The following is a 20,217-nucleotide window of genomic DNA, read 5'->3' as shown; positions in this document are numbered from 1 at the left end:
GCCGTGATCTCACGAGATCCCGGAGGCGAGCGCGAACGGAAGTCCGGTCACTCTCGCGAGGCCCCACGGAGCAGGCGCTGCGCAGTGTGGAGGTCGTTGGAGTCACTTCCCCGTCACCAGCTCCTGTGCCTGCCAGTCGGCGCCCCTCCCGCTCCAGCCATGCTCTCAGCCCTCGCCCGGCCTGCCAGCGCTGCTCTCCGCCGCAGCTTCAGCACCTCGGCCCAGGTAGGCCCGACGAGGGGCGGCCTGCAGGCGGAGGCCCCCCGGCCCGGGCCACGTGCGTCCCCGGTTCGCGGGCAGCTCTGAACCTCTCCAGGCCAGCCTGGACCGCAGGGCTGCCCGGCACTGGCTGGAGACTGTGGCGCCCGGGGCAGGCCCTGACACTAGCCTGGAGGTGCGGGGGAGAAAGCCGGGGAGAAGGGGGCGAGGTAGTCCCGCTCCAGGGCCGGTCCATTTGGCAGGGCTCCCCCAGGTCTCCCAGATTCCCTAGAGGACCTGCTCTCGGCTTGCACGGCTTCAAGGTTGGGAAACCAGGGCTCTGCATCTGAAAGTAAACTTACGTTTTTTTCTGCAGCTTTCCATTGCTTTGACGTAGCTAATCTCCTTGCAGCATCCGTGTGAGTTGTGCGTCAATAAAAGAAATCATATACTTCCTAATTCCATAGTATGGACAAACCGAGGCTAGAGAACTGGGCCAGAGTTACACAGTCATTTGGCCAGAGGATTACCATTCAGCGCTTCTGACCTGAAGACGGCTTCCTCTTAACCTTTTTGGAGGATCTCTCCTGCTGTGAGCGGACCGAGCCTGCCGCCAGGTGTCTTAACAGTGCTTGACTTGGCCCGCGACCACTTAAGCCTAGGCTATTTTTAGCCATGTTCTAGAATGGTGGTTCTTAAACTCTGCTGTGTGTCAGAATCACCAGAAAGCGAATAAAAAACAGGCCTGGGCTCATTGAAGAAGCTTAAGACGGGGTTTCCGCATTTTTACCAAGTGAATCTAATTAAACCGAATTTTGAGAACCCAGGAGGTGCCCGCATTGCCTTTTAATTACGACGCCCAAGAGGGAGGTAATTTTAAAGGGGAATCCAAATTTATCGTTGAAGTTCTCTCCTCCAGTTTCCTGTACATCCAGTTCCTTTGAAAAATAAATACAAATGCTCCTGGATTGATGGCTACTTCCCATACCCATCGCAAGTTGGTAATATCCTAAGTCAAAAGGCGAGTTTAACTTTGTGTATTTTCAACTTGCAATGAGTTCCCACAGGCAACCCCATCGTAAGTTGAATGTACCAAATGCTTTTGCGCTATGGTAAAGTGGTGGCCCAGCTGTATACAGATAAGTACATTAAGTACCTGTGCTTGCCAACAACTATGCTGAGTGCTGCAGGGGATACCAAGATAAGTGAGAAGTAGCACTTGAGATGGGACAGAAATGAGTAAACTTAGGACAGGTGGAGGCGATGAAGGTCTTAGAGAATGAGTAAACTTAGGACAGGTGGAGGCGATGAAGGTCTTAGGGAATGAGTAAACTTAGGACAGGTGGAGGCGATGAAGGTCTTAGGGAATGAGTAAACTTAGGACAGGTGGAGGCGATGAAGGTCTTAGGGAATGAGTAAACTTAGGACAGGTGGAGGCGATGAAGGTCTTAGGGAATGAGTAAACTTAGGAGGAGATGAGGTGTGGGGGAGGGGCAGCCGACCAAAGGTAGGACAGGGGTGTCCAGGGAGAGGCTGAGTTTTGGTAGGACCTTCAGATATTCGACATATTTATTGAGCTAGGTACTGGAAATACAGCGGTGAACAAAACAGAAGTCCCTGCTCTCACGGAAATTACTAGATATTTTACTTACTGCCCCACTCATTATAAAGTATCAAAATAGTGATGAACATGCAAGAAAAATGGGGATTGTAGGGTGCTTGTGTTAGGGAAGAGGGTACCAATTTTATTTATTTTTTTTTCTTTTTGAGGCAGCGTCTTGCTCTGTCACCAGGCTGGAGTGCAGTGGCGCGATCTCGGCTCACTGCAGCCTCCACCTCCCAGGTTGGAGCGATTCTCTTGCCTCAGCTTCCCGAGTAGCTGGGACTACAGGCACACACCACCACGCCCAGCTAATTTTTGTGTTTTTAGTAGAGATGGGGTTTCACCATGTTGGCCAGCATGGACCCGACAGAGTCTCACTCTGTTGCCCAGGCTGGAGTGCAGTGGCGCCATCTTGGCTCACTGCAGCCTCCACCTCCCAGGTTGGAGCGATTCTCCTGCCTCAGCCTCCCGAGTAGCTGGGATTACAGGCATGCGTCACCATGCCTGGCTAATTTTGTATTTTTAGTAGAGACAGGGTTTCTCCATGTTGGTCAGGCTGGTCTCTAACTCCCGACCTCAGGTGATGCGCCCGTCTCAGCCTCCCAAAGTGCTGGGATTACAGGCGTGAGCCACCACGCCTAGCTGGATCCTGTATCTTTAACAGTAAAAGTGTAGGAAGTACATAGCCCCAATGTATTTACTTATAGATATATGTACTAATATATACATTACAATATGAACTCAAGTAGAAATTTTTTAAAAAACCATAACACATAATAAAGTGTTAAAACTTATAAATGAAGGCAGTGTTACCGTATGTCCGTTTTCAACACAGTTGCCAAGCAGTGTGCTGTTGATAGCCACTCTGCCACCCAGCAAAGGTCAGTGGGTCTGGAAGACAGCTCTTTGACAAGGAGATCATGATCTAACCTCCGGGCCACCAAAGATTTTCATCTCATTGCAAAGCATGGTAAAGATTATACGACTTAAGGATCGTGGTTTTATAAAAATTAAGTTGATGACATCCTGTAATATACAGTGACATCACCTTGACAAAGTGAAAGCAAAGAAACCAGTGAGGCAATCTTCCCCTCCCTCCCCCATGTGGTGTTCACCTTATGTACACATGGGACCGATCCATTTAAGCACCCTAGCGAGGATGCAGGTCGGTCCATTTCTTGGTAGAGATTAATTCTTGATTAGATAAAGATAGAGACAGTCTGGGCGTGGTAGTTTATACCTGTAATCCCAGCACTTTGGGAGGCTGTGGTGGGAGAATCACTTGAGCTCAGAAGTTTGAGACCAGCCTGGGCAGTGTGGCAAAACCTCATTTCTACAAAATAAGTGGTGTGTACCTGTAGTCCCAGCTACAGGGGAGGATGGCTTGAACCGAAAAGGCAGAGGTTGCAGTGAGCCAAGATCGTACCACTGCACTCCAGCCTGGGTGAGAGAGGGAGACTCTATGTCAAAAAAAAAAGATACACTCATTGCAGCAGTTTCATCCTGCACCCTGCTGGGATTGTCTTGGCCACTCCCCTGTGGAACCACTGCCCTGGCTGAATGATGGAGGCATGAAAGCTTTGAAAGATTTTTTTTTTCTTTTTTTTTTTGAGATAAGACTGTTGCTCTGTCACCCAGGCTGGACTGCAGTGGTGTGATCTCCTGGGTTCAAGCGATTCTCCTGTCTCAGCCTTCTGAGTAGCTAGGATTACTGGTGCACGCCACCATGCCCGGCTAATTTTTTTTATTATTAGTAGAGATGGGGTTTTGCCACATTGGCCAAGCTGGTCTCGAACTCCTGACTTAAGGTGATCCACCTTGGCCTCTCAGAGTGCTGGGATTACAGGTGTGAGCCACCACGCCCAGCCCAGAAAATATTTTTTTAAAGAGATGGAATCTTGCTCTGTTTCCCAGGCTGGAGTGCAATGGCGCCATCATGGCTCATGGCAGCCTCAACTCCTGGACTCAAGTGATCCTCCCACCTCAGCCTTCTGAGTAGCTGGGACTACAGGTGCATACCACCATGCCAGCTTGAGCACGAGAGTGAAATGATTAAGACTTTGATTTTGGGAAAGCATGCTTTGGAGGTGTTGCTAGTACCTAAGTTAGATAATGGAATAGAATGAAGAAGAGGAGCGGGTCGGGAGGGTGGTTGAGCTGCCAAGTTCTTCATGTCCTGACTTGATGTCTCTGATAAGAAGGAGGTGGCAGAAGATGGTTCTAGAAGTTTACGTTTAGTGAACACAAGTGCCATTTGGGACCAGGGATGGAGGGAGGGGGGCAGGATAAATGGACAGTTGGGTTTGTGGAACCCATGGAACGCCTAACAGAACTGGGAATGCGGAGCTGGGATTTGGGAGTCCCTAAGACTCACACAAGATGTGGGAGTGAGAGTTGAAGATCCAGAAGTGGGTGAGGCTGCCCAACCTCAGGTTCTGAGCGGGTCTGACAGGTTCAAGTTTCCAGGCAGCCAGGGGTTCACCTTTAAAGCACCAACTTGAAACTCAAAAACCTGTTTGAATTCAAATGTTGGTTGTGTATGTTTCCATAGTTTAATTTCCTGAGCAGAAACCCACTGTGTAAGCTCGGATTTCGGTTTGTTTGGTTTTGGTTTCTGATAACCAAAGCCTGTTATTAGCTGGCCTCAGCTACTGTAGAAGACTGTGCAGTGATGCTGTCAGGCCCCAGATAACCACACACGGTGCCGAGAGCTCCTGTGTCTGCCACTTTGTTTGCCTCTTCCCTCACTGGCAGCTGCCTGCCTGCCTGCCAGGAATCGGCTCTGTTTCTCATTTGTGAGTTTAGATCAGAAACAAGCTCCCTGGGTGTGGGTGGAATTTTGGTCAGACCTTGAGTGAGACCTAGAGGGGAAGAGTGCCTTCGAATAACAGGAGTGATTGCCGAGTGCGGGGCCGGGTCACTTTCACCCCATCACTTTCCTAACTGTTCCAAGCTGAAATGCCCAGGGCCAGCTGCTACTTTGCTGCCTGTTCTTCTGAGTAGCCTGGTATGAAACAGTGATTCTCAAACTGGTGTCAAAATCATCTGGGGAAAATGGCAAAAATGCCAAGGCCTAAGCCCCATCCCACTTCCAGGAGCCTAGTCCTGGGTGGGCTTCATTAGCTCAGCAGGTGGCTCTGATACACACCTAGGCTGGAGAACCAGTGTGAGATACTAGAGCCCGAGATGTCAGATCTGACTTACCTAGGAGGGTTGGAGCCTTTAGCAATGTATGTAACCCCTTCCACCTCTTGTTAGGCAGCTCCTCATCCTGCCTGAGGCTCCAGCCACAAGTTTGCTGCCTGGATGAATCTTCCCTGATTCCCCACCCCTGCAGGGAGTTGATTGCCGCACCCCCGTCTGCCCTCTTGCACAAGGGGCTTCTGTGACAATGTTCTCTCCACTCCTAATGCATCTCATTGCCTGTCTCCTACAGAGCCAGCAGGGTTCTTCCTGAAACCTCAGTTACCGGGAGGGCCTGTTGCTAGGCACTCAGTGTGTGTTTATAGTTTATAAAGCTGCAGGTTGAAGGTAAGGCTGCTGTTACCAGTCCAGCTGCCTGACGGAGTCCAGCTTGTTCTTCATCTTTCGGGAGGGTTCTGAAGTACCCTGAGTATCACAGCCTCTACAGACATAAATTCTCCCCATTTGAAAGTGGACCTTTGGAATGAAGGTCCTGAATTCTTCCAGAATGAGACTGATACAAATACAATGATTGTATCTTGCTTTGGCAACTGCAGTAAAAAGAGGCCCAGTGCAATATTTTTTACAGGATACCATGTGAATCCTTCTCATGCTCATTTCATCCTGAGAGTCCTTTCTCTGTGCCTCTTTTTAGAACAATGCTAAAGTAGCTGTGCTAGGGGCCTCTGGAGGCATCGGGCAGCCACTTTCACTTCTCCTGAAGAACAGCCCCTTGGTGAGCCGCCTGACCCTCTATGATATCGCGCACACACCTGGAGTGGCCGCAGATCTGAGCCACATCGAGACCAAAGCCGCTGTGAAAGGTACTGGGCGCACTGACCCTGGAGACTTGCTTCCTGTCCCCAGTAGGCCAGGATCCGAGTTTTGAGTAAGATTCTTAGATGAAACTAAATGTTTAGAGACCGGGGTTTCTCCGTTTGTTTTAAATTTAAATTTTACAAGTGATTACACCCTTTTAGACTTGAGTCTATAAAAATTGAAACAGCGGTGTCTTTAAGAAATGTGAGGTAGCCTAATCATCCCATTTTCTACTTTTTCTAATTTGAAAAGTAGTGTGAGGATGGGGAAGAGGGACGTGTCAGCAACCTCTGGTGAGGATTAGGGGACAGACAGTAAGGTTGTGTTCTCAGCTGCGGGCCACCTTCCCTCCACCCCAGGGTTATCTTGCCAGCTTCTCAAAAGCACGGCCTCTTTGGGAAACCTGCCCGTCCGTGGAAGGCAGTGTCATATTCAGTAAATGTTGTCTGGGAAATGATTCACTGAACTCAGTGCAGTGGCTTATGCCTGTAATCCCAGCACTTTGGGAGGCCAAGTCAGGAATATTGCTTGAGTCCAGGAGTTCAAGACCAGCCCAGGCAACATGGCGAGACCCCATCTCAACAAAAAGTACAAAAATTAGCTGGGCGTGATAGTGCGCACCTGTGGTCCCAGCTACTTGGGAGGCTGAAGTGGGAGGATTACTTGAGCTCAGGAGGTTGAGGCTACAGTGAGCCCTGATTGCACCACTGCACTTCAGCCTAGGTGAGAGGGTGAGACCCTGTTTCCAAAAAAAAAAAAAACAAAAAAAAACATAAATATACATATTTATAAATGCTGCTTATTTAACCTTCACAATGTAGCAACATTTTTGCATGTCACTGAATTCCTTTTTTTTTTTTTTTTTTTTTGAGACCGTGTCTTCCTCTGTCTCCCAGATGGAATACAGTGGCACAACCTTGGCTCACTACAACCTCCCCATCCTGGGTTCAAGTGATTCTCCTGCCTCAACCTCCCGAGTAGCTGGGACCACAGGTGTGCACCACCATGCCTGGCTAATTTTTGTGTTTTTAGTAGAGATGGAGTTTCACCACATTGGCCAGGCTGGTCTAGAACTCCTGACCTCAAGTGATCCACCTACCTCGGCCTCCCAAAGTGCTGGGATTACAGGCATGAGTGACTGCGCCCAGCCCGAATTCTTGATAAAATTATTTTTAAAGCTGTAATTTATCGTTTATGATAGCTCTGCTGTTGACCATTGGCTGTTTCCTGTTTGCTTCTGTAAATATAAATATATTAATATAAGTTGCAGTATGTATCTTTATCTTTACATTTTGTTTAAGTCTCAGAGTTCTAAACACAGAATTAGTAGGTATGAATATTTCAGAGCTTTTACTATAAAGTTCCAAATTGCTGTCCAGAAAGATTCTGATTTCTTCCCCCTCCGACAGCGTATGCTATACTGTCTGATGGTGTTTACATGCGTCTTAAGTTGGTGTGAACAGCTGGGGAGGCTGCCTGGCAAATTTTATGTTCGTGCACCTTCCAGAGTTCTCTGAATGGGTTGCCTGTTTTCTTTTGGGCTGTATATTCAGGTTAAGAAGGCTCCTGCATTAAGGAAAAAGTCAAGATCAAAGCAGATTTTGGATATTGTAGCAAATTTCCCTGAAATCTTTGAAAACATACTTTTTCCTTCAGATGATAGGAGTAAACGAAATAGTGATATTTAGAGTGTTTCAGCACAGGACGTTTTCTTTCCTGGCCTTCAGTGCCTTCTGATCAAGGAGTTTGGGCCAGCACAGTGGCTTACTCCTGTAATCCCAGTACTTTGGGAGGCCAAGGTGGGTGGATCACTTGAGTTCAAGAGTTCAAAACCAGCCTTGCCAACCTGGTGAAACCCCTTCTTTACTAAAAATACAAAAATTAGCCAAATGTGGTGGTCCATGCCTGTAATCCCAGCTACTCAGGAGGCTGAAACAGGAGAATCACATGAAGCCAGGAGGTGGAGGTTACAGTAAGCCAAGATCGCACCACTGCACTCTAGCCTGGGTGACAGAGCAAGACTCCATCTCAAAAAAAAAGAGTTTTCATCAGGATGGTGGTGATGGGGAATGAGCAGCTCCTCTCATTCTAACTGGAGGCCAAGAGTGACTTACAGGGCTCACGAGTAGGATGAAAACAAGCAGTGGCTCAGTTCGCTTTTGTGGAAACCTGGAGGGCTGACCCATTCCAGCTGGGGCCTGGGCAAGGAGAGGCTGGGGAAAGCAGGGTAGACGGGGAAGGTTCCTGCCACGGGGATTGTCAGCTCGCAGGGCAGTAGTCGTCAACAGAAGGAAGTCACGTTACAGGCAGGGCTTCTAGCCTTTCTCGAGGCCATTAGTTGGCCTTAAGGCCAGGGCTGAACTTTCCAGGCCTCTCTGAATCAGAAACAGTGACATTTCTCTTTTGGGGTGTTTGTTCCAGGCTACCTCGGACCTGAACAGCTGCCTGACTGCCTGAAAGGTTGTGATGTGGTAGTTATTCCGGCCGGAGTCCCCAGAAAGCCAGGTTTGTGTTTGAAAGCCTTGTCTGGTACCTCCCCACGTAAAGATGTGGGGATTAAACCCATTTTCTATTAAAAATGGATTTAATCTGGTTGCTTTGTTGTAGGAAAAATGCCACCAGCTCCCGTTGCCTGTGGGGTAAACATCACATCTGTTTGTTGGCCTGGGGTCAAAGTCGTCTTGCCATTCCCCTGTGCCTCTGTGCACAGATGCCCTTCCCTCTCCTCAGCCCCACTCTACCTTGGGGGTTCTTATTAAACCTCGATGGTCCTTCTCAGATGTTGTCCTCCCCTCCTCCACCCACACAGACCTCGCTTCTGGCACTCATCATGCTGGATCATTTACCCTGCAAGAGAGACTGACTTGAAACGGGGACCTTGAGTGGCTAAATTTCCTGTAACAGCTGGTGCTCAGCACATGCCGCCTGTCTGGAAATTTGTGGTGTTCTCTGTTAACATCTCATATTGGATCATTTACAGGCATGACCCGGGACGACCTGTTCAACACCAATGCCACGATTGTGGCCACCCTGACCGCTGCCTGTGCCCAGCACTGCCCGGAAGCCATGATCTGCGTCATTGCCAATCCGGTGAGTGTGGCAGCACCCGGCTCTTGCAGCTGTGGCAGGTGTTTAGGTGCTGACAGTGTTTGAAAAGCTCACGATTTGCAGCAAAGGCTGCTGATGTGCTGGGGGCATGGGGGGGTACACAGATGAAGGGGCTGAAATGGAGAGGTCGGGTGCACTAAGCAGAGGCCCGTCCATGCATTTCCTAAGGACTCCTTCTGGCATAAACTGAATGAGTGTTGTCACAGCCAGCCTCGTGCTGTGGGCAGACCACGTCTCTCTCTGCTTTAGTTTCCCCACCTGAAGAGAAGTCCATTCTCAAGGCTCCTTTCAGCCGTGATTGTGGTGGCCTCTTGATTCCCTTTTTGACACAGTAGCTCCTACTTAGCTGGAGAAGTACGTTCCAAGAGCCCAGTAGGTGCCTGAAACTGGAGAGTACTGAACCCTGTATATACCATGTGTTTTCCTAGGCATGCACACCTATGATAAGTTAATTCATAAACTAGGCACAGTAAGAGATTAACAACAACAACTAATAGTAAAACAGTCATAACAAGATACTATAATAAAAGTTATTTCTTTCCCTTTAGTCAGGAACTTTCGCCTTCTCGCTTAAGGGAAGTACTTAATGGCTTCTCTGGTTTCTCCAAATTGCCAGCATCACTACTCTTGCACTTTGGGGCCATTGTAAAGTAAAATAAGCCGACTGGAACACAAGCATTGTGATCCCTCAACAGCTGATCCGATAACCAAAATGGCTCCTAAGTGACTCAGGCAGGTGGTGTAGACGCATGGGTGTGCTGGGCAAAGGGTTGACCCCTGTCCTGGGCAGGATGGAGCCAGAGTTCATCTTGCTACTCAGGATGGCATGCAGTTTTTTTTGTTTGTTTGTGGTTTTTTTTTTTTTGGCTCTGTTGCCCAGGCCAGAGTGCAGTGGCACAACCTTGGTTCACTGCAACCTCCCAGGTTCAAGCGATTCTCCTGCCTCAGCCTCCTGCGTAGCTGGGATTACAGGCGCACACCATTATGCCCAGCTAATTTTTGTATTTTTAGTAGAGGCAGGGTTTTGCCATGTTGGCGACGCTGGTCTCAACCAACCTAACCTCAGGTGATCCTCCCGCCTCGGCCTCCCAGAGTGCTGGGATTACAGGCATGAGCTACTGCGCCCAGCTGGTTTAAAACCCATGAATTCTTTATTTCTGAAATTTTCCGTGTAATAATTTCAGACCTCAGTTGACTGCTGGTAATTAACGCAGCAGAAAGTGAAACCATGGATAAGGTGGGACTATCTGCATTCTACTCAGGATTTCCATTCCTGATCCCGTTGTCCCCATCTCCTCATTCACACAGTCACGGACGCACACAGCCACCCCAGGCCCCACTCACTGGTTTTTGCACCTGCTTACTCTCAGAAACGCTGAGTGCCATGCCCTCACGGAGAGAGCAGTCGTGGTTCCCCAGATTGACCTGCAGGGCCTTGTGCTCATTTAACAGCAGCCCCCTCACTGCTCCTTCTTGGCGGAGCCTGGGTCCTGGTGTCTGAGGATGAGGATCGATTGGGGTGAAGGGGCAGGGACCATAATGTCACTGAGAGGCGTGGATGCCAGCAGGCATGCAGAGCTCGTGCTCCTGGCCTCTGAGGGTCCTGCCTTCTCCAGAAGCTTGCCCTCCTCAGGGTGGTGGGTCACAAATAGCTGCTATTCCCTTTGTTGTGGAGCTAACCAGTGCCTAATAGAAACCTGGCCGTTATGTCATCTTCCAGCGACCTGGGTGACGTGTGAAGTCATTTAGTATTTACGACTTCATGAGGTCATCATTTCCCCCACTTACAGAAGAAAAAAATGGGTCCCGGGGAGTTAGGGTGACCTGCCCACGGTCGTAGCACAGAGTGACCGAGCTGCCAGTGGACCTGCTTCCTTGGAGCACACAGCCGCTGTGCACTGCTCTCCCATCAGGAGTGGCCCTGCAGCTGTGAGTCCTGGCCGAGCAGAAAGTGACCCATGGAGGCATCATCACACATTTCAGTTGATAGCTGAAGGGCCACCAAGGGAAGAAGCATCCTCTACAGTAAAGGGTTTCTTTGTTCACATGGTGTGGCCTGTTCCTTTGTGGCGGGTGGCTTGCCAGTACAGTTATCAGACAGAGCAGTTTAATGTGGTGTCTTTGGACTAGTTAGATCTTTGGGAAGGTCTGACAAAAAGCCCTTTTCCTTCTGTGGCTTGGCCCTGCTCTCAGAACCCAGGGCAAGCCATGCCTGTTTGTTGGATGTCCTAGGTTAATTCCACCATCCCCATCACAGCAGAAGTTTTCAAGAAGCACGGAGTGTACAACCCCAACAAGATCTTCGGCGTGACGACCCTGGACATCGTCAGAGCCAACACCTTTGTTGCAGAGCTGAAGGTAAGCGCGGTATGGGTGTTGCTCAGGTGACCTTTCTGAACTTCTCCCACCACCCGTGCTCATTTATGGGCGTGGAAGACACGAGGGCATGCCCAGGTCACTTGTCACTTGGAGGTTTTAAATGTTTTTAGAGCTCTTGATGGAAGCAGCCCCTGTGTTTCCTGTGGGTTCCAGGCACCCAGCCCAACAGGCGTCTACTCTGGCCAGTGTCTGTCTCCCGGCTCTCGCTGTCTTCCTTCTCGCCAAGAGCACTGTGGGTTCACACCTTCTCTGGGCTTCTCAGTGGCTGGACTTGGACAGGGCTCCCCCAGTCCTCCCCTTTCTCCTTGCCCCTGAAAACTGGTCCTGGAAGGATTTACCTGCTGGCCACTAGATAAAGGGTGGGAAAATTAGCACACATGAAGAACTGAGGAAAGTGCCAGAAGTCCTGAGGCATCAGAATTGTTGTTGGCCCTGGTCCCTGGCACTGACTTTTTTGGGTTGCCTGTGGTAGCTCACCCTGGAGAGTCCAGGCCTGGCCAGGTGCCTGACCCTAGGGCTGCTGGACCGAGACTGAGCTGCTGGGTGTGGCTTGAGCTCGGCTTGGTTTGGTGCCAGTGCCGGGCCTGGAGTCCTTAGTGCTTTGCACAGCCTGCTTTCGACTTGCTTCCATTGTGGAGCCAGTGGAACCACTTCCTTTGGCCCCAAAAAGTATTTCTCTTGAGCTTCAGGCCTTTTTGTTCTGATGGCAGATTTGAGGTTATACGTGCGGCGTGGTAGGAAGTGCACACGCAGCACCCTCGGCCTCCATTTTACTCCCGAGTGACAGGCACATCTGCTTCTGAGGAGTTAGAGGTGCCCCACTGTAACAGACACGGCAGCACGTACCCGAGGGCCTGGTACTGGGACTCTGTTACAGGTGTGGGGGTCACAGAGCTTCAAAAGGCATGGCCCCAGGCCTTACAGTTCCATGGAATGGGAGAGACACTTGAATCCAAGAGATAGTTTAAGCCTGGCACGGTGGCTCACGGCTGTCATCCCAGCACTTTGGGAGGCTGAGGTGGGACGGTTGCTTGAACCCGGGAGTTCAAGACTGCAATGAGCTGTGATTGCACCACTGTGCTCCAGCCTGGGTGACAGAGCAAGACACTGTCTCTTTAAAAAAAAAAAAAAAAGAGTTTGAGTGAGCAGGTGAGCACAGGTATGTACAGAGGGCCCCGGGATTGCCACAGTCTGGAAGTGGACACACCAGGCAGGGTCCCACATCCCACCTCCAGAGGTGCAGCCCCTGGCGTCCTGGAGGCAACAGAGTTCATTCTCGTGGGCTCTCAGGGCTGGGCACACCCCAGGCCCTAGTCCTGCCCTGCACCATAGCTGCCACTAGCTACATTTGGCTATTTATGGTTAAATAACATTAAAACTATATCCCTCTGCCACACAAACCACATTTAAGATGCTCCATGGCTCCTCTGTCCTCACAGAAAGTCCTGTTAGGCAGTCCTGTCTCAGCCTTGAAGCTTCACTGTTAAGAGTTGGGGACAGGGTACCTTGTCCCTTGGGAGATCCCCTGTCCCCCACCTCCAACAGTGAAGTGGACTGTCATTACCCCTGGCTGCCTGACATTCTGGAAATTTCCTGGATCATATCAAGAATGCATATCAATCCTTAAACTTCGATGGCTGGTTCCTCCCTCATCCTCTCACCCACCATATTCCCTTTCAACGTGGCTCCAGGACCTCCCAGGCCAATGCCACATTCCCCTTTGCTGCAAAGCCGCCCTGTCCTGTCTTAGCACGCACCATTGGAACATACGTTTCTAGGAGTCTTGTATTTGAGGGCAAGCCTCTGGAAAGCAGGGCTGTGTCCCTTCAGCCCCGCGTCCCTGGTGACCGTGCAGTGCCTGCACGTGTGTGCTTACACACCGCTAAGCTAAGCCTCTCGGATCTTTGGCTCCCGGCTCCATGAAGCTGATCCTGCTTTTCCTGTGCATGAGGCTGATCCTCCCTCTCCCAGACCAAGCTTATTTCCTAACCTAGGACTGAGCTCTTCAGTGGCCATGGCCATTGGGGCAGGTGGCTGTTCCCTCGCTACCATTACTCCCACCAGGTTATTGTCTGTTTCAAGAAATACTTGGTTCAGCCGGGCACAGTGGTGCATGCCTGGAATCCCAGCACTTTGGGAAGCCAACACAGGAGGATGGCTTGAGCCCGGGAGTTCAGGACCAGCCTGGGCAACATGGCAACACCCCATCTCTACAAAACATTTAAAAAACATAAGTTGGGCGTGGAGGTGTGTGCTACTTGAGAGGCTGAGGTGGGAGGATCATTGAGTCCAGGAGGCAGAGGTTGCAGCCAGCCAAGATTGTGCCACTACACTCCAGCCTGGGGGATACAGACCCTATCTCAAAAAAAACAAAACAAAAACCTGGTTCACAGATTCTTGGGGGTGTGGTACCTCCAGTTTAAGAAATGAGGCGGCCTTGAACTGTGGTGTTTGGAGCCATAGGAGTCAGTTTATTCTTTCTGTCCCAATCACTGTTTTGAGGTGCCAGACTTCTCACTCATGGGTATCCTGGAATGGATTTGAATTTTGTTCTGTGGGGCCTGAAGAAAAGGGAACTTGGATTGTTCTGTGTAGGGAGGAGTCTGGGCTTGTGCATGGGGAGTGGAGCCGGCTCTGGGAAAGAGGATGCCAGGCCCGGGGGGTGGGGGGGGGCGCTCCACAGGAGGCAGCATCCTCCCGTGCCCATCCACAGTGGGCACAAATGCTCACTTTGAAGGAAGGACTTGTGGTGGCCTCGCCAGATGGCAGCGAGCCCTCACAGCACCTGCTGGCGCTCATGCTCAGCCTTTTGGGGCACCGTGGCAGGAGATCCAAGCGCAGCAGGGGCTGGACAGGGCCTCCTCCCAGCTGGCTGTGTTCCACCCTGAGTTCTGGGGGCTTTTCCAGTGTTGGGACTGTGGGTGGCTGTGACATGTTTTATACTGAAAGAGCTTGTTAACTTATCCAGCTTCATACTTTGGTCACCAGGGTTTGGATCCAGCTCGAGTCAACGTCCCTGTCATTGGTGGCCACGCTGGGAAGACCATCATCCCTCTGATCTCTCAGGTACGCGCATGTGACCTCGTGAGGGGCTTCGAGGTCAGGATTCCCTTTACCAGGCCCTGCTTTGAGGTGATCCCGGTAGACTGGAGAAGGCCTGGCCATGTGCCAGGTTTTGGAAGGGCTCCCGTTGTAGGCAGCCCCGCCCCTCTGCTGCAGGGCGGTGTCAGTCCTGGAGCGAATGTGGGTGGAAGCTGCTCAGGGCCCAGCTCCAGCACGCAAGGAAAACCACTGTTGGGAACCTCACCAGGTTACTGGTTAGGCCGGAGTGGGCGAGGTCCTTTTTTCAAAAATGAATCCAGGGCTGGACACAGTGGCTCATACCTGCAATCCCAGCATTTGGGAGGCCGAAGCGGGAGGATTGCTTGAGCCTGGGAGGTTGAGGCTGCAGCGAGCTATGATGCACCACTGCACCACTCAAGCCTGGGTGACAGAGCCAGACCCTGGCCTCAAAAAACAAATGAGTAGGGGACTCACCACACTTCCCAACAGAGTTGATTTGACTTCATCTTTTTTTTAAAATCTTTTTATTATTATTTTTTTGCTGCTCCTTGTGGAGCAGGGCTACCCCATAGGCAGTGTGCCCAGAGTAGCATGTCATTTTTCTATAAAGGTTTTCTTTTTCTTCTTTACAGAAAACCTTTCCCATGCTCTGGTGATGGGAGGGAGAGGAGAGGTCGGGAGTAGTGGGGGTGGGAGGCAGTGGGTCTGGGGTCGTGGGCCGGAAGCCACTCACTGATCCCACGGCTTGGCTTGCAGTGCACACCCAAGGTGGACTTTCCCCAGGACCAGCTGACGGCACTCACCGGGCGGATCCAGGAGGCTGGCACGGAGGTGGTCAAGGCTAAAGCCGGAGCAGGTAGAGTCTCAGGCAGCCCCGGGGCTGGGTGCCAGTGAGGCCCTGCGAGAGCTCAGGGTTGGGGAGAAATGCTGCTTGTCCCTGGGCATGGACGATCCTTTTCAGTGTTGATTTGCAGTTGCCTGGTGGAAAATCCCTGTGTGAGAGGGCAGCTCGGCCTGCTTTGTGGGGTTGAGAGTCATTTTTGAGGGTGGCAGAGCCTATTCCACACCATTCATGTATAAGTAAAAAGAAATCAGGGGTGCTGACTGAAATTCTCGACTGTCAGGCTGGAAGGTGTGAAGGTGTCTTGGCTGGCGGGGCCAGCTCACCTGGGCGTCACGGTGTGGCACCAGCCAGGCTGACCTGCCTGTGCCCCCCTAGGCTCTGCCACCCTCTCCATGGCGTATGCTGGCGCCCGCTTCGTCTTCTCCCTTGTGGATGCAATGAACGGAAAGGAAGGTGTTGTGGAATGTTCCTTCGTTAAGTCACAGGAAACGGAATGTACCTACTTCTCCACACCACTGCTGCTTGGGGTACGTATCCGGGTGTGGGTCCTTCAGACTGTGAAAGAAGGGGGCGTTCCCTCTGCTTAAGCCTCAGGAGCTCTCCCCGGCCCGTTGTACAGTAAGCTCATTTGCCTGCCTGGTGAGTGCTGTTGTTTTCAAGGGTGGACGCACACCTGAGAAAAAAGAGCTGGGAGGATCACAGACTGTGAAGGGTGAACCTCCCAGCAAGTGGGTCTCCTTCCCTGCAGTTTGACAGCGGGTGCCCAGCAGCTGCAGGAGTATTGACTGATAAGACACTCCATCTCCAGGCAGCCCAGGGAGGCCTCCCTACCCCGCCTGAACACCTCCCTGTCACTCCTTGTTCGTCTTGTTCTGACTGCGGGGGCGGCCAGGCCCAATTCCTCTTCCAGAGTATGCCCCCATCCAGATAGCCTTTGAGTCTTCTGCAAACAGAAACCCTTAGGTCTTACTCATACCCCCTCAAGCCGAGTTTCCATTTCTCACCTGTGGGCAGAAATCAGGCAGATGTGTGGTTTGCCTTCATCACGTGGCCAGAAAGTAATATGGCTCGCTGGGCCACCCCAGGACCTTTTTCAGAGATGCTCCAATACAGAAAGATCCTTCAGCCATGGCCCCAGGCCTTGGTGAGAGACAGGCACTCAACGGTGTAGTTCTGTCCCCATGTTGGTGCAGGTGTGTGGAATGGCAGGGCCTGCAGGTGAGACGCACCTGGTTCTCAGGCCCTCGAGCCAGGGGAGGCAGTAGGAGGGTATTGAGTCGAGGTGAGGACTGAGGCTGTTGCCACACAAACCATGCTTAGTTTCTGCAGGTGAGACAGTGGCAGAGACGCCTGTTGTTTTTGCCAATGTCAGACATTTACCTACTTAGTGACACCTGATTCAGGTGACTGTGACAATGTTTTCAGTCCTTTACCAACTTGCGGGGAGAGACAAGAACCCAGAAACAGGCTCTGTTGGGGAGAATACGGTGAAGTGTTCCTGATGATTGAGTGCCTGGCGTCCAGGTGCTTGTTGCATTGTCCTTGTGTGCACGAAGGTGGATGATGCTTGTTTTATAGTTAAGGAAACACACTTGGAAGGTCAGTCATTGTCCAGGGTACCTGCCTAGACAATCACAGTGCTGGGACCCCTGCCTGGCACCCTCTGACTCAGCCTCGCACTCCTGACCGCAGCTCAGTCCCACCCACCTGGTCAGCAAGGCACCCAGAACCCGCATGTATAGACAGACTCCCCGGCGGGGCTGATGGAGCGACAGGTCAGGGTTTCTCTAACAAGCACTTTTCTGGAAACTTCATTTTAACATGTTCCCATCTCCCTCAGAAAAAGGGCATTGAGAAGAACCTGGGCATCGGCAAAGTCTCCTCTTTTGAGGAGAAGATGATCTCGGATGCCATCCCCGAGCTGAAGGCCTCCATCAAGAAGGGGGAAGATTTCGTGAAGACCCTGAAGTGAGCCGCTGTGACAGGTGGCCAGTTTCCTTAATTTATGAAGGCATCATGTCACTGCAAAGCCGTTGCAGATAAACTTTGTATTTTAATTTGCTTCGGTGATGATTACTGTATTCACATCATCATCCCTTCCAAATTGTGGGTGACTCTATGGGCACATCAATAAAAGCCGTCCTTGATTTTATTTTTCAAGGTCCCTTCTGTAAATGCTGTGCTTTCTTCCCTGTGAGAGCCAACTTTAGAGTGTCTGCTACCTCTTCATTACCAATCAGAATTAGATGATGTTTAACTGTTAGACTGAAGCGTGACGCTTTCATCAGTAGCTTCAAGAAAGTCTAAATTGTTAATTTATGGAATTGGACACAGTATTCACAGTTTACCCGTACGTGCTCCTCCCGCCCCTCCTGTTGGCACCCTTGCATCGCCCGGGCCTGATTCCTCCTGGGGGTGGTTCACCCCCACGGGGTCATAGTTCAGCGGTGAATGCAGGGCAGCCGTTTTCTGGCTGAGCAAACAGCACCTTTCTCATTGAGCTTCCTCTGCTGACCTCTGTCCCCCATGGGATTTCATCTTCTGACGGAACCCTGATGTTCAGTGGCAGAGACAGCCCATGGCCAGAACTGTGGGGAGACCAGGGTTGGGGTGTGCGGTTTGGGACGCCCAAACCCCAGCTGCTGTGTCAAGGCCGAGGACGCCATGCTGCCATCAAAAGGGGGTTCCAGGTTTCCATCAGTGGCCTGAAGAAGGGACTTTGTTGTATTGAGGAGTGGGGAATTAAAGAGATTTGACTCCCTTTAGTATTGGGGGCAGTCCGTTCCCCAGACACTGTGACCTCTGAAGTGGAAACTGAAAGCTGCATACTTGGGAAAGAACTTTCTAGCAACAGGCAATGGCCTTCAGTGGAAGAGGGAGGGCTGGAGGTGTGCCCAGTACTTGGATGTTCATCTGTCCACAACAGCTTTTTTTTTTTTAAAAGCTAAAATGGAAATGGATTTTATCATAAAGGATGACATCGTTTTCTTCTACAAGTAATACATGTTCATTGTATAAAACCCAAAAGCAGCTAAAAAATAAAGCGGGAAAGGAACTACTGGTAATACTTGTCCTCTCTCGCATATTTCATAGGTTGAGAGAATGAAGCCTGCTCTGCAGGTTATCTGCTACTGTAACAATCCCAGCCTTCTCCAGTCTGGTGGCTTTTAGGCTATTTCTGTTCCTATCTCCCAGCGCTGGGGGTTGACAGGGCTCAGCTGGGTGGTTACGTGCCCGCAACTCCCACTGCAGTCACTGGAGGCTTGACTGGGCTGGAGCATGCGAGGCTGGTGTTTGGGAGATGCCCAGACAGCTGGCCTTCTCCCCGAGGTCTTGGGCCTCTCATTCTTCGCAAGGCCTCTACAGCAAGGTCCACAGGTTCATTGAATGACTCAGTTCCCACAAGCAAAAGCAGAAGCTGCCAGGCTCTAAGGCTTGGGCTGAGAACTGGCCCAGCTTCGCTTGCACTGCATTCTCTAGGTAAGTTACAAGGCCCCCACTGACGTGGGCAGGAACCACACAAGGGTGTGGCTGCAGGAGACCTGACTCTGTGGCCATTTATGGAGATAAGCTGCCTCCCACTTCTTTCACTGTGTATTTGCCCTTGTCAGTTTTCTAAATTTTTCTTTAGAGACAGGGTCTCTTTCGCCCAGGCTGGAGTGCAGTGGTGTGATCATGGCTCACTGCAGCCTCCAACCCCTGGGCTCAAGCGATCCTCCCACCTCAGCCTCCCCAGTAGCTGGGACCATGGGTGCCTGCCACCACGCCCGGCTAATTTTGTAATTCTTTGTAGAGATCAGGGCGGGGGTGGCTGGGCGCAGTGGCTCACACCTGTAATCCCAGCACTTTGGGAGGCCGAGGCAGATGGATCATGAGGTCAGGAGATTGAGACCATCCTGGTTAACACGGTGAAACCCCGTCTCTACTAAAAATACAAAAAATTAGCCAGGTGTGGTGGCGGGTGCCTGTAGTCCCAGCTCCTCGGGAGGCTGAGGCAGGAGAATGGCGTGAACCTGGGAGGCAGTGCTTGCAGTGAACCTGGGCGACAGAGCCAGACTCCGTCTCAAAAAAAAAAAAAAAAAAAGAGTGATCGGGGCGGGGGGACTTTCTCTGTTGCCCAGGCTGGTCCTCCTGGCCTCAATCAATCCTCCCACCTCAGCCTCCCAAAGTGCTGGGATTACAGGCATGAGCCACTGTGCCCTGCCATTCTTTTCACAGCTGGATAACCTTGAGGGTGGATAACTCGGTGTTTTCGTTTTTCACTGCTGTAGAGAGCAGAACTCTGAAGCGTGGTACTTTAGCGTTGTTTCCTCCTGGTGGTTCTATATGCAGAGCACTATGCTGGCTGTATTTGGGGTGCATTTGCCATTTTATGAGATCCTTGCCACAGCCCTGACAGGACCTGGGACTCAAGCTAAGTCAGGCTGTGTCTTGGTTGATGGTGGTCACTGCCTCTCTCCATAAATCAGGGGCTACCCCTTAAGAACCTCCTAGAGAGTTCACTCAGGATACTCCCACTAAGGTGGGAGGACTGCTTGAGCCCAGGAGCTCGAGGTTGCTGTGAGCTGTGACTGTGCCACTGCACTCCAGCCTGGGAGACAGAGCGAGACCTGTCTCAAAAAAAAAAAAAGGCCCATTTCTGGCTCCATCTCAGAAATTCAGCTCTAGCATCCTAAAGGGAGGACCTGGAACGTAGAATATCCTAGATTCTTTCAGATGATGATGAAGGGGCCTGGAGATACTGGCCGTCCCTGGGCTATTCACCCCCTAGCTCCTGCCTTCCAGGGCTTACGGACGAGTCAGGTACTGAGAATCCACAAGACAAATGCAGAGGAAGTACCATGGGACTCCAGAGGAGGGCAAGGTTACTTCATGTCTTGGCAGAGCGTCAAGGAGGACTGCCCCTATCAAGATCTCTAACAGGAGTGAAAAGGAGGAGGAAGAGATGGCATACGCTCTGGCTCTGCAGGCTGGGCAGGATTTCAACCAGCAGGGAGGGTGGGATGGGCGTCATAGGCAG

General features: G+C 51.2%; 1 protein-coding gene across 2 annotated transcripts; it reads left to right on the top strand.

Annotated features, from left to right (window-relative positions):
* The first annotated feature begins 23 nt into the window (after nt 1–23).
* MDH2 (malate dehydrogenase 2) lies at nt 24–18,262 on the top strand. 2 transcript variants are annotated; one of them, XM_030797526.1, is made up of 9 exons: nt 24–225; nt 5,640–5,808; nt 8,225–8,308; nt 8,784–8,893; nt 11,144–11,269; nt 14,279–14,356; nt 15,110–15,209; nt 15,573–15,724; nt 17,038–18,262. In XM_030797526.1, the coding sequence occupies exons 1-9, from the start codon at nt 160–162 to the stop codon at nt 17,167–17,169; spliced, it is 1,017 nt and encodes a 338-aa protein (XP_030653386.1). In that variant the 5' UTR covers nt 24–159; the 3' UTR covers nt 17,170–18,262. The 2 variants fall into 2 exon arrangements, with proteins under 2 accessions (XP_030653386.1, XP_030653388.1); XM_030797528.1 differs by lacking the exon at nt 5,640–5,808 and having other exon boundaries at nt 39–225.
* The last annotated feature ends 1,955 nt before the right edge of the window (nt 18,263–20,217 follow it).

The sequence above is a fragment of the Nomascus leucogenys genome, chromosome 17, assembly GCF_006542625.1.
Source record: "Nomascus leucogenys isolate Asia chromosome 17, Asia_NLE_v1, whole genome shotgun sequence".
In the NCBI taxonomy this organism is placed as follows: domain Eukaryota; kingdom Metazoa; phylum Chordata; class Mammalia; order Primates; family Hylobatidae; genus Nomascus; species Nomascus leucogenys.
This window is presented reverse-complemented; position numbering and strand designations above follow the sequence as displayed.

Coding starts and splice junctions, on each gene's coding strand:
- MDH2 (XM_030797526.1), top strand. CDS start 160: ATGCTCTCAGCCCTCGCCCGGCCTGCCAGCGCTGCTCTCCGCCGCAGC. Junction 8,309..8,783: donor CGGAGTCCCCAGAAAGCCAG/GTTTGTGTTTGA, acceptor GATCATTTACAG/GCATGACCCGGGACGACCTG. Junction 8,894..11,143: donor TCTGCGTCATTGCCAATCCG/GTGAGTGTGGCA, acceptor TGGATGTCCTAG/GTTAATTCCACCATCCCCAT.